At 43.4% G+C, this 12,370-nt stretch overlaps 1 protein-coding gene across 4 annotated transcripts in view; it reads right to left on the bottom strand.

Annotated features, from left to right (window-relative positions):
• CHEK2 (checkpoint kinase 2) overlaps positions 1 to 12,370 on the bottom strand; it is a 42,232-nt gene that overhangs the window by 13,702 nt on the left and 16,160 nt on the right. For 3 of the 4 annotated variants that reach the window (XM_033412715.2, XM_033412716.2, XM_033412719.2), the window contains 4 exons: positions 11,120 to 11,228; positions 8,242 to 8,295; positions 2,175 to 2,236; positions 558 to 705 (listed from right to left, as the gene is read on the bottom strand). In XM_033412715.2, the coding sequence (XP_033268606.1) occupies positions 558 to 705; positions 2,175 to 2,236; positions 8,242 to 8,295; positions 11,120 to 11,228 (373 nt within the window). The remainder of the gene's footprint in view (positions 1 to 557; positions 706 to 2,174; positions 2,237 to 8,241; positions 8,296 to 11,119; positions 11,229 to 12,370) is intronic. The other variant, XM_004283772.4, reaches the window with a different exon arrangement.

The raw sequence follows: 12,370 nt of genomic DNA, 5'->3' as shown, positions 1-12,370 counted from the left end.
GAGGCCTTGGCAGGGAATCGCCACAACCAAATCTGGGTTGAGAAAGGGTGATGTTCTCTGAAGCATGCAGGGTGCCATCAGCTGTTCCTCCACCCAACACTTGCCCCGAATATTGAAGAGAAGGCAGAGCATGTCCTGCCCGCGTGCCTGCTACAGTTAACAAGATACTACATGTGTAAGAAACCCCTAGCACTGTGCCACAGGGTGTGATCTGTCCTCATACCTGCCCAGCTCCCCCCTTGAGGTAAGGGGGATTTTTGCAGGGATCAGGCAGCAGTAGAGATCCCTTCCCCTCCAGGAATACCTCCAAGCTAAAGAGAGGCCATGTGGGAATGTGTTTATTTCTTTAACTTCGTTTTTTTTTACTCTCTTAAGCCTCACAGCAAGAGCTTTCTCATCTGAGTCAAAGGGGTGGGATGTTTTTGCCAAGAATGGAACAACCCACACACACACTCTGTTCTCTGGGTTTTTATCCCTGGTCCCTCATCTTCTGCCTAACTGGGAGAGTAACACTTAAAAGAAAGTACACTCTCAAAAGCAGCAAGGGCTTCTCTTACCTGCACAGCCAGGAGCATCTGGTAAAAATAGAGTTTGCATGTAGCTTCTTTCAGGCGCTTATTTCCCACCACCCTATCAAACAGCTCTCCTCCTTCCATCCTGAAACACACAGGCAAAGCAGGGGGTTCATTCCTGGAGGGAAACTCACTTGGAAGGAAGAGAATAACACAAACAAAGCAAACTCATTAAGACAAGCAAAGTGTTCATTCACTCGACTCCCATTTGTAAAAGCAGTAAGGTAATAAGCCTCCTCCACAACAAAGATGTGCCCATTGGAAACTAAGGAACAAGGAAAGATGGAGGAAGAGCACGGTAGGAATTGCAGACGCTTGGGGAGCTTTTAAAAAATCTGATGCAGTAGATCAGAGGTGGGACCCAGGAGTCTGCATTTTTAATTGTGCACCCCAGGTGGTTCTGAGATTGGTATAGAGGAGAAAGCAGGAACCTACAATCAACTGGGGTCTGAAGCCCAGCTCTACCACTTCCCAGCTGTGGGACTTTGGGCAAGTTACACAACCTCTCTGAGCTTGTTTCTATCTCCTCAAAAAATGGGGATAAAATCCCACCTACCTTGATGGCTGTTGTAAAAATTAAGAGATAACTGATGTAGGTAAAGCACCTGGCACAGTGGAGATGCTTGGCAAGATTATTCAATCCCTCTGCAATTCAGTTCTCATTTCTGTAAAGTGGACCCAAAAACAGTAACTCACCAATAATTTGTAAGTAATCTGGATGACAGGAAAGTTAAATGAGTCAATCCCTGTGACGTGCTTAGAGCAGGACTTGGCTCATATTAAGTGCTTAATTAGTATCAGTTACTGTTATTGTATTACTATTATTATTAAAATGTTTTAACTAGATCCAGTCAAATAACAATCTCCTATTTCATAGCAACAGATATTCCCTTAAGTACAAGGGCTGTCCAGTCTCTCCTAGTGCTATGACTGGGGCTGCTATTTACTCTATAATCTTAATGGTCAGCCAGCATAGCCACTGTTTCCCGCTCAGGAGTAAAGCCTTGTCTCTCTGCCATGACAGCCACTCCCAGAAACACTGCACATTTATGCAGAACGAACATCAAAACAGGTCTCTCCAGGAATGAGACAGGAAATTATTTTAATCACACCAAATAAACCTGCAAGAAAACCAGCACCTGAAAGATACTCAGGTGTCACCATGCAACCTGGTACTATGATCCCAAGCAGCAAGGGCCACCCAGGCCAGTTATTTCAGAGTAATAATATGTACCTTTGTTCGAGCACCTAGTGTGCCAGGTGCTCTGCTGGGGGATTTCCAGCCCTCACAGCATTTGAACCTTATGCATCTGTGCCTGGGGTTATCATTATTACCCCAATTTAACACAGGGAATATGAGACTCAGAGAGGTGAAGTAAACTAACCCATGGGTAGACAGTCAGTCACCAGCAGAGTAAGATTCAAACACAAGCCTCAGATCCACATGCCTTTGGACACACTAGAGGGATTTCAGAATTGATACTAACCCCCCACCACATACACACACTGAGGGTCCCCAGGATGGATAAATGCAAGCCACCATTAGGCTCTTTGGTGGCTTATAAACGTTTAAATGGAAACAAAAAAAAGTTTACTACTCACAATTCCAAAACAATATAATAATCTTCGGCATCAAAAAAGTCTTTAATCTTGATGATACAAGGCTAAAAGGGGAAAAAAGAGGAAAAGTAGTGAGAAGCTCCCCAAGAGGAAAACCCCAAGAGCAGAACTCAGGACATCCACCCAAGGGGTCAAGGAGGCCCAGACCAGGCCTCTGGCCCCCTGCCTCGGTACACTTTGAATTCCACGCACAGGGGAAGGCAGAACACAGCACAGCTGGCTCCTGAGTGAGAAAATACAAGAAACTCTCCACCCCACCAAGCTGGTAAGAGAGCAGTTCACGCTTTGTATACAAGGCTGGTGCCAAGGAAGGGAGGCCAGTCTCCTCCCAGCCTTCCTCCTCACTGACCCCCAAGCACAAGGACTCAAGGACACCTAAGGAACCTGGGAGCCTAGCAGGTAGCATGAATAAAGGGAGCAGGCCAGGTGGGGAGCCCAGCCATCCTGCCAGACAGCAGGGCTATACAGCTCCAAGCAACTGGCACCACAGGGCACCCCATGTGAAAAGATCCTCCATTTTCCAAGAGAAGAGGGTAATTCCAGTTTCATTCGAACTCTACAGCACATCTGTGGGGTGGAAGAGAGAGACACACACACACATCTTTGGCTCATAGTTTGTGACCTCTGATCAATGCTGGGTGCATTTGCTGAAGAACAACAGAGACTAGTATTGTACAGTTTAAAATGCATATTTAATAGAATGATTTTATACTTGGAAAGCACACCTATTGTTTTCATAGTATAAATGACTGACAGTAAAGCTAATGGTCGGGGTAGAAAAATGATGTGGTGAGTATCTATTAGGGACATACACTCCCACCCAGCAGAGAAGAGGGTTGTGGTTATGTCTGAATTAAAGGGAAGGGCTTCCCTGGTGGCGCAATAGTTAAGAATCCACCTTCTCATGCAGGGGACATGGATTCAAGCCCTGGTCCGGGAAGATCCCACATGCCGTGGAGCAACTAAGCCCGTGTGCCACAACTGCTGAGCCTGCGCTCTAGAGCCCACGTGCCACGACTCCTGAAGCCCATGTGCCTAGAGCCCATGCTCCGCAACAAAAGAAGCCACCGCAATGAGAAGCCCGCGCACCGCAACAAAGAGTAGCCCCCACTCGCCACAACTAGAGAAAGCCCACGCGCAGCAACAAAGACCCAACGTGGCCAAAAGTAAATAAATAAATTTATAAAAAAAAAAAAGAATTAAAGAGAAGAGAGCTGTAAGACTTTTACTTATTTATTTATTTATTTTTGGTCACAACCTACAGCATGTGGGATCTTAGTTCCCCAACCAGGGATCAAACCCGTGCCCCCTGCATTGGCAGCACAGAGTCTTAACCACTGGACCGCCAGGCAAGTCCCATAAGATTTTTAGATTTTAGATTAAAAAGAATAGCAAAACCTGCCAGAGTGATCTTGCTACAAAGCAAATTTCATCACTTCCATCGCTGATTAAAATCCTCCAAGTAGGGACTTCCCTGGTGGTCCAGTGGTAAAGAATCTACCTTACAATGGCAGGGGACACAGGTTCGATCCCTGGTAGGGGAACTAAGATCCCACATACTGTGGGGCAACTAAGCCCGCACGTCCCAACTACTGAGCTCAAGCACCTCAACTAGAGAGGCTGTGTGCCGCAAACTAGAGCCCATGCGCCGGAATGAAACATCCCGCACACCTCAGCGAAGATCCCACGTGCCACAACTAAGACCTGATGCAGCCAAACATAAATTAAATAAATAAATAATAAATAAATCTTAAAGAAAAAAATCCTCCAAGTGGTATCTCCCCATGATGAACTGTTAGACAGTGGTGAATGAATGCCCCACAGCCTCCCCAGCACAATGGATCTTGGAAATACAATGCCGAGTGGAAAAGGCAAGAGTGGAAAAGGCAAGTCTCGACAGACATCAAAGAGTATGAGGTAAATTTAATTGTATGGGCAAAGTTTTTGTTGTTAAATTAATGGTGAGTTCAAAGGTGTTCACTTTATTGGTTTGCTTTATAATTTACACTTATTTTACACATGTCAAATATTATATAATTTTAAATTACTTAAAGGAAGAAAGAGAGAAGAGTGAGGAGGAGGAAAGGAAGGGAGGAAGACAAGAAAAAAGAAATCCTTTAGCACCTTGCTGCCTAGAGGCTAAATTCCAACTTCTCAGCAGGGATTAGCAAGCCCTTCAAGACCCAGCCTCGTCCTGTCCCCACCCACCACCCCAGCCTCATCTCCTGCGACCTGTCCCAGAAATCCTCCTTTCCAGGCCACAAAACTCCCGGCCCACCTCAGATTCTCTCCCTGTGTCACACTTTTGCTCACACTACCCTCTAGGCCTGGTGACCCAGCCTTCTGGAACACTTGGCCTAGGCATCAAGCCCCATCTCAAATGTCCCCCTTGGAATTGAGATCCACACTTCCTGCAGTGGCTCTAATCCGTGTTGCCCCACGAGGAAACTGACACCCACCACAAGTCTCCTTTCACTGCATGGGCTGAGTCAAGTCTTACTTACCTTTCTGAGACCAACACTCAGCAGAGCAGCTGGCACACAGGAGACACCCATATGCTGCCCAGATTAATACCATCAACATCAATAACAGACACACCACCCACTGAGCGTGAGCCCTGCCAGCCACGTTTTGGTCATGGAATAAACAGCCATGGGGTCAGGCTGAGAGCAAACCATTTCCACCTCTCCTTACCTATGATCATATCATAGTATACTTGGCTCTGCATGACCATTTGTTATTGTCACAATAATGGAAACACTGAATATGCACTGTAGTATTACATTAAGAGGAACAGAAAGGAAAGGAGAGCTGAAATTCTCGTATAACAGGAAGGGAATGAGCTATTATCATTAATAAACCAAGAGAGAGCAGTTTATGTGTATTATGTAGAAATACAGAGGTAAATTATTTAAAAATCACCCCGATGTTCACTGCAGCACTATTTACAATACCCAGGACATGGAAGCAACCTAAATGTCCACCAACAGAGGAATGGATAAAGAAGATGTGGTACATATATATACAATGGAATATTACCCAGCCATAAAAAGGAATGAAATAGTGCCATTTGCAGAGATGTGGATGGACCTAGAGACTGTCATACAGAGTGAAGAAAGTCAGAAAGAGAAAAATAAATATCGTATAATATTGCTTATATGTGAAATCTAGAGAAATGGTACAGGTGAACTTATTTGCAAAGCAGAAATAGACTCACAGATGTAGAGAACAAACTTATGGTTAGCAAGGCGGGACGGGGAGGATGGGATGAATTGGGACTGACATACATACACTACTATGTATGACGTAACTAATGAGAACCTACTATAGAGCACAGGGAACTCTACTTAATGCTCTGTGGTGACCTAAACGGAAAGGAAATCTAAAAAAGAGTGGATATATATACGTATAACTGATTCACTTTGCTGCACAGCAGAAACTAACATAACATTGAAAAGCAACTATACTCCAAAAAAAATTAATTTTTAAAAAATTCTTAAAAAAAAAAAAGCTGAGGGCTTCCCTGGTGGCTCAGTGGTTGAGAGTCCGCCTGCCGATGCGGGGGACACAGGTTCGTGGCCCGGTCTGGGAGGATCCCACATGCCACGGAGCAGCTGGGTCCGTGAGCCATGGCCGCTAAGCCTGCGTGTCTGAGGCCTGTGCTCCGCAACGGGAGAGGCCATAACAGTGACAGGCCCGCATACCGCTAAAAAAAAAAATGCTGCAAGAGTTTTAAAATGCAGGGAGGGAGATGCATGTGATATTTTGATAAAATGAAAAGCAGAAGAAAAGACACACACATGGAAAAGGAATAGGAGATGAGAGGAAGGAATGGAAACTGCTTGGTCTGCTTGGCTTCATCACTGGCAGTGCCCTTCTGGGAATGGGTGGGGCTGGGAGCTGACAGAGCAAGAACAGGCCCCCACTAGATGGAGCCATCATGGGCTGTCTCCAGTCCCCACTATCTCCAGGGCCATGGGCTGCAGCTGTCACAGCTGAAAGTGTCTCTCAGAAACCAGAAGCCACCAACCCAGACCCTCCACTTAGGTCCTACAGGGCAAAGGGTAGGGAATTACTGATCACTGTCATTCCCCTAGTGTGTTCCCTGTGCTGAACCTTTATGAACACATCTCATTCAAGTCTCACACTGACCTTTGAGGTAAGTATCCTACTGTCTCCACTGTACAGATGAGGGAATAGAGGCTCTGCAAAGTGAAATGACATGCTCAGAGCAAGGATGGGAACCCAGGTCTGTCTTCCCACTACACTGAAGCCACATAAGAGGAGGGATGACCAAGTCCATCTGTGCTCACTGCCCGGAGCCTAAAAAACAGGCTGGCACAACAAACATTTGACAATTGATAAATCAACACCGGACTCCAAAGGCCAGGGTCTATTGGACTCTGCTAGGCTCTACTCATTGTCCCCAAACATCAAAACATACTCATGAGCCCATCTTTGTCCCCAAAGATGTCCCCAAACATCAAAATGCACTCATGAGCCCACCTTTAATTCCCAAGGGCTTTCAAGTGCCCCTGTAAATTGCCAACAAATACCTCCAAAGATCTCTTTTAGGGTTTTAAATTCCTCTCCTCTGAAGCAGACATTGGATTTGTATAAATGTTACGTTTGGGGATCTTCTGACATCAGAGAAAATTCTCTGAGGATTCTAAGTGTTTACCTTTGGGGGATGTTTGAAGCAACACCACCCCAGAAAATTAGAGGGCTCCTCTCTTTAACAAGATTCCAGATCCCATGGAAAAAGGAGGTGAATGCAGGGAAGAGGAAGAAGTTGCAAGGGCATTAGAAGAAAGTCAAGCAGGAAGGTCAGCCACTCACATTCTTATGGGTTTTCGGATCCATCATGAGTTCTAAAGGAAGCTATTGAATTACTGTGTCCCTGTGATGTTGTTCTTAGTTTCTATTTGCTGTTAGGACGGTCTGAGCAGGTCAGAGAAGGGAGAAGAAACCTTTTGTTGTTTGGAGGTTAAGAACCAGAATCAGACAATCCTTAGCTGGACAGACTGAAGGTTTCATTTCAAGTTTAACTCCAGTGCCTACCTAGCTCAGGACTGCATGGGGGCCCATGAATTAATGACAAAACAGAAAGAATAAAAAGGAAGATGGGATCAGTCCCACTAGTACAACTTTCTCTTCTCACATCTTTAGGTTCTTTCCATTGAGACAAGGTCATCACTGCACAAAAAAGACAAGAACTATTTATACTCAATGAGGCCACAGGCACCGTTTAATCATCCAGGATGTTGTCGTACTTATTGGATACCCCTGGATTCATTTGATTTATTCCAACTGAGGTGAATGGAAATCGGCACCATCAAGAGGTATTTAGAGTTGTGAAAATTTCAGGTATAATTAAACAAAATGTATCAAATGAGCATTGTCTCCACAAACATAATCAGTTGATCAAGCACCCTTAAGACATTATATTTAGGAGACTTACTGTGTCTTTTGGTCCAGAACTAACTCAGTGGAAATATCACATAATTGTTTAATCATAAAAATCTTTATAAAGTATTGTCCTTTCACGGGGAGGGTGAAGGGTAAGCTGGGACAAAGTAAGAGAGTGGCATAGACAATATATACACTACCAAATGTAAAACAGATAGCTAGTGGGAAGCAGCCGCATAGCACAGGGAGATCAGCTCAGTGCTTTGTGACCACCTAGAGGGCTGGGATAGGGAGGGTGGGAGGGAGACGCAACAGGGAGGGGATATGGGGATATATGTATATGTATAGCTGATTCACTTTGTTATACAGCAGAAACTAACAGAACATTGGAAAACAATTATACTCTAATAAAGATGTTAAAAAAAAAAGTATTGTCCTTTCAAAATTTCAGGGTAAAGCTCTTCCCAGCTAAATGATAGCTAAACGCATGCATGCATACACACACAAACACACACGTACACACACACAATTAAGGAACCCAGGTTAATACTAGCTTTATTACACTGAAGTGCTTTGCACTCTCCCCATATTTTGACATAAATGAATTTAAGTATGGGTCATTTTTTATGGCAGTACTTACATGATTTAGTTTTTTCAAAATTTCTATTTCTGTTTCAACATTGAGTGCTGGATCCTTTGGAAAAAAAATAACATTAGAGTTTATTAGTAATAATGATAACCAATATTCAGAAAATATTTACAGTTCAATTTAGCTGAGTAAAGGCTGCCTGGACTTCCCTGGTGGCGCAGTGGTTAAGAATCTGCCTGCCGGGGCTTCCCTGGTGGCGCAGTGGTTAAGAATCCACCTGCCAATGAAGGGGACACGGCTTCGAGCCCTGGTCCAGGAAGATCTCACATGCCGCGGAGCAACTAAGCCTGTGCGCCACAACTACTGAACCTGCGCCCTAGAGCCCGAGAGCCACAACTACTGAAGCCCTCATGCCTAGAGCCCGTGCTCTGCAACAAGAGAAGCCACCACAATGAGAAGCCCGCGCACCGCAACGAACATAGCCCCCACTCACCACAACTAGAGAAAGCCCGCGCACAGCAACAAAGACCCAATAGAGCCAAAAATAAAAACAAATAAATAAATAAATTTATTAAAAAAAAAAAAAAAGAGGGCTTCCCTGGTGGCGCAGTGGTTGAGAGTCTGCCTGCCGAGGCAGGAGACACGGGTTCGTGCCCTGGTCCAGGAAGATCCCACATGCCGCAGAGCGGCTGGGCCCGTGAACCATGGCCGCTGAGCCTGTGCGTCCGGAGCCTGTGCTCCGCAATGGGAGAGGCCACAACAGTGAGAGGCCCGTGTACCGCAAAAAAAAAAAGAATCTGCCTGCCAATGCGGGGTACATGGGTTTGAGCCCTGGTCCAGGAAGATCCCACATGCCGCGGAGCAACTAAGCCCGTGCGCCACAACTACTGAGCCTGTGCTCTAGAGCCCGCGAGCCACAACTACTGAGCCTTCACGCCACAACTACTGAAGCCCGCCTGCCTAGAGCCCATGCTCCTCAACAGGAGAAGCCACCGCAATGAGAAGCCCACGCACCACAATTAAGAGTAACCCCTGCTCGCCACAACTAGAAAAAGCCCTCGCGCAGCAACGAAGACCCAACGTAGCCAAAACTAAATTAATTAATTAATTGATTTAAAAAAAAAAAAAAAGGCTGCCTGAGTTCCAAAGTCACCACTATTCATACAGAGAAATCAAGGCACAGAGGTGGATGAATTACACAACTCACCTAAAATCACCCTACAAAATGCTTGGCAAATAGTAAGCATTCAATAAGACCAGGCTCTATGCCAAGCTCTTTATTTAAATGGGTCATCTCACGTAAGCCTCATAATCCAAGTGAACTGGGTTCTAAAAGTATCCCAGTTTCACAGATGGAACAACTGAGGCTCAGAGAAAGGAAGCCACTTGCTGCAGTTCCCACAACCAGAAACAAAGTGTGTTTCCACTGTTCTCACACTGACCTGGTAAGCTCTGCTTGTCTCATCAACTGAGGAATTGCTTACATTCATAAAAATGATACAACAAACAAAAACCATAGACAAGAAGGTATTCAATTAAAATGTGTAAAGAAAACATCAAGTCACATTTCTAATAATAGAGCAGACCCAGGTTCCAATTTCAAGTGCAAGCTGAGATATTTACTGAGACTCTAAGGAGAGGAGGCTTCAGGGTAGCGAAGTTGCTCTCCGTTACAATTCCAAAAGGATGACTCGAGTTACTCAACCTCACGGGCTACACCCTCCACAAGCAAAGAGGATATAGAATTACATATTTATGTAAAATGGACTTCAGCGAAGAAACCCAGATGTTTAATTTTAAAAACCTGCCTCTTCCTGTAAGCTGGTAAACTTATTACCAAATCCGGGTGTACTCTGATGATGGAGAGGTCTAAAGAGTCCGATAGGATTTGAAAGATGAAATTAAGAAGTAAAATTGTGCTCCAAGTCATTAAGAATCTGGTAGGTTATTTTCTTCCCCCCAAAATGGGAAACAAATCCAGAATTACAGGGGAAAGATCTATAACAATGTGAACACTGAAAGGAAATTCCTCTTGCTGTGTGAGAATGGCATTGTCTAGGGAGAAAAAAAAAAAGAAATTGATCTTTAAAGAATGTTAGAGTATAATAGCCAGAAACAGCTGGCCACAAAGGAAAACGTGATTAGAGGCTATGTTTTACATTACTTTGTTGGGTCATGTGTTGAAAGACAAATACACTTGGCCACTTCAGCAACGCATAAGCGTGTATTACAGAAAATGTAATAAAATGAATGGTTACCATATAAAGAGACTTAAAATAATTTAATTAAGATTTTAAAAAATCTATAAACATGAAGGTATTCATTGCCACGTTATCAGGAAGAGCAAAGAATTAGAAATTACCTAAATGACCTAACTTATCTAAATGATCAACCAGAGAAGTGGCTGAATAAATTATGATAAAATTGGTGAAACAGAGACTCGATCATCAAAAAGGATATATTAGGGAAAAGTATATATATTAATGTTTATGTGAAAAAGCAAAATTGTATACACAATATGATCTCAACCATCTAGAAATAGAAATTCATAGGAACAAAGACTAGAAGGAAGGAGAAAACTGAAAACAGCTGTGGGGTTACAGTGGTGGGGATATGGCTGGATTTGTTTTTTTCCTAATTTCCTTTCATTTATTGTAAAAACAGTCTTGTAACAACTTGGAAGGGGAAAAAAAAGCAAAAACAAGTTCCTGCTATGTGTATTATAATGTATAACCAAATATTTTTGGAACCAAATTATCTATAAGTAAGTGTTTAGATTAGTTGAATATACTCAAAAATTTTCAATGTTCTTTGATAAAAATTCTGAGCAATAAATCCTTCCTGACATTGAAAATCACCACTCTAAAATTATTTGGGGAAGGTAAGAAGTGTTAAGAATGACCAAACAGCCACAAACAAGGGTACTTACTGCCTCTCTCTCGGAGCCAATAGCAAACTTCCTTTTGCTGATGATCTTTATGGCTACTTTCTTACACGTCTTCCTCTCGAAAGCTAGCTTCACCTCACCACAGGCGCCACTACAGGGAAAAACACAGCAAGTGACGTGACGGTCAAAATGTTTTTAATCCTGAGACCCACCACTCCTGAACTGGCCTCAACCATTTCGAGTTAAAGACAGCCCATTGTCTCTGTTTTCAGAAACCTCACCAGTGTAAAATGTCAAAGGCATAAGTGAATAGGGACCATCCAGCAACACTGAGTCAGCTCCAAATGCCACTTTTTGAGCTGAGTCATATAGACTTAGGTCTTGCTGTCACCCCAGACTGTGAAACTCTCAGAAAGACACTAAGAACAAATCAGAGAGAAATGATTTATCCCAGGGGCCAGAGAAAGACCAAATACAACCAAGTCCAAGTTAAAAATGAGTGCCTGAAACAAGTAATAGTAAACAGCAACTGCAAATGAATTACTTTCACTGATCCATTTCTCTTCTTTCTTATCCTCTGTCTTCAAAGGAAGTGCGTAAGCAGTTGATGCCATGAATTGCACCCAAAATAAAATCACAATACATAAGAAACCAAAAGTGCACCATGAATCTGCTTGCAGCAAGCTCCTGAAGATTTGCAATTAATTGGGATGCTAAAATGGAGGAGGACTGCTACCCAGGATGACACCCAGTACAGTTAATCAAGCATCAGTCACCCATTACCTGCCGCAAGTAGACTTTTCTAACCACTGTGGGTTGGGGGATGGGGTGAGGGGGTGGCCAAGACATCTTTTTTACTATGTATTGTGTATATACATAACAAAATTTGCCATTGTGATCATTCTTTTTTGTCAATCCTATTAACATGAACAAAAATCACATTTTTTTTTTGTTTTTGTTTTGTGGGGTTTTTTTTTGCTTTATCTTAAAGATTCTTTTTTTTTTTTAATTGGTGTATAGTTGCTTTACATGCCATTATAATCATTTTAAAGTGTACGATTCAGTGGCATTAAGTACATCCACAATGTTGTGCAGCCATCACCTCTATCTAGTTCTGGAAATTTTTCATCAGCACAAATGGAAACCCCAAACCCATTAAGTGTTCACTCTCCTTTTTCCCTGCCCCCAGCCCCTGGCAACCTCTAATCTGCTTTCTCTCTCTATGGATTTGCCTGCTCAGAATATCTCGCATCAGTGGAATCATACACTATGTGGTCTTTTGTGTCTGACTTC

Source organism: Orcinus orca, chromosome 15, assembly GCF_937001465.1.
Source record: "Orcinus orca chromosome 15, mOrcOrc1.1, whole genome shotgun sequence".
Lineage (NCBI taxonomy): Eukaryota > Metazoa > Chordata > Mammalia > Artiodactyla > Delphinidae > Orcinus > Orcinus orca.
Note: the sequence above shows the minus strand (reverse complement) of the source record. Positions and strands in the feature narration are given on the sequence as shown.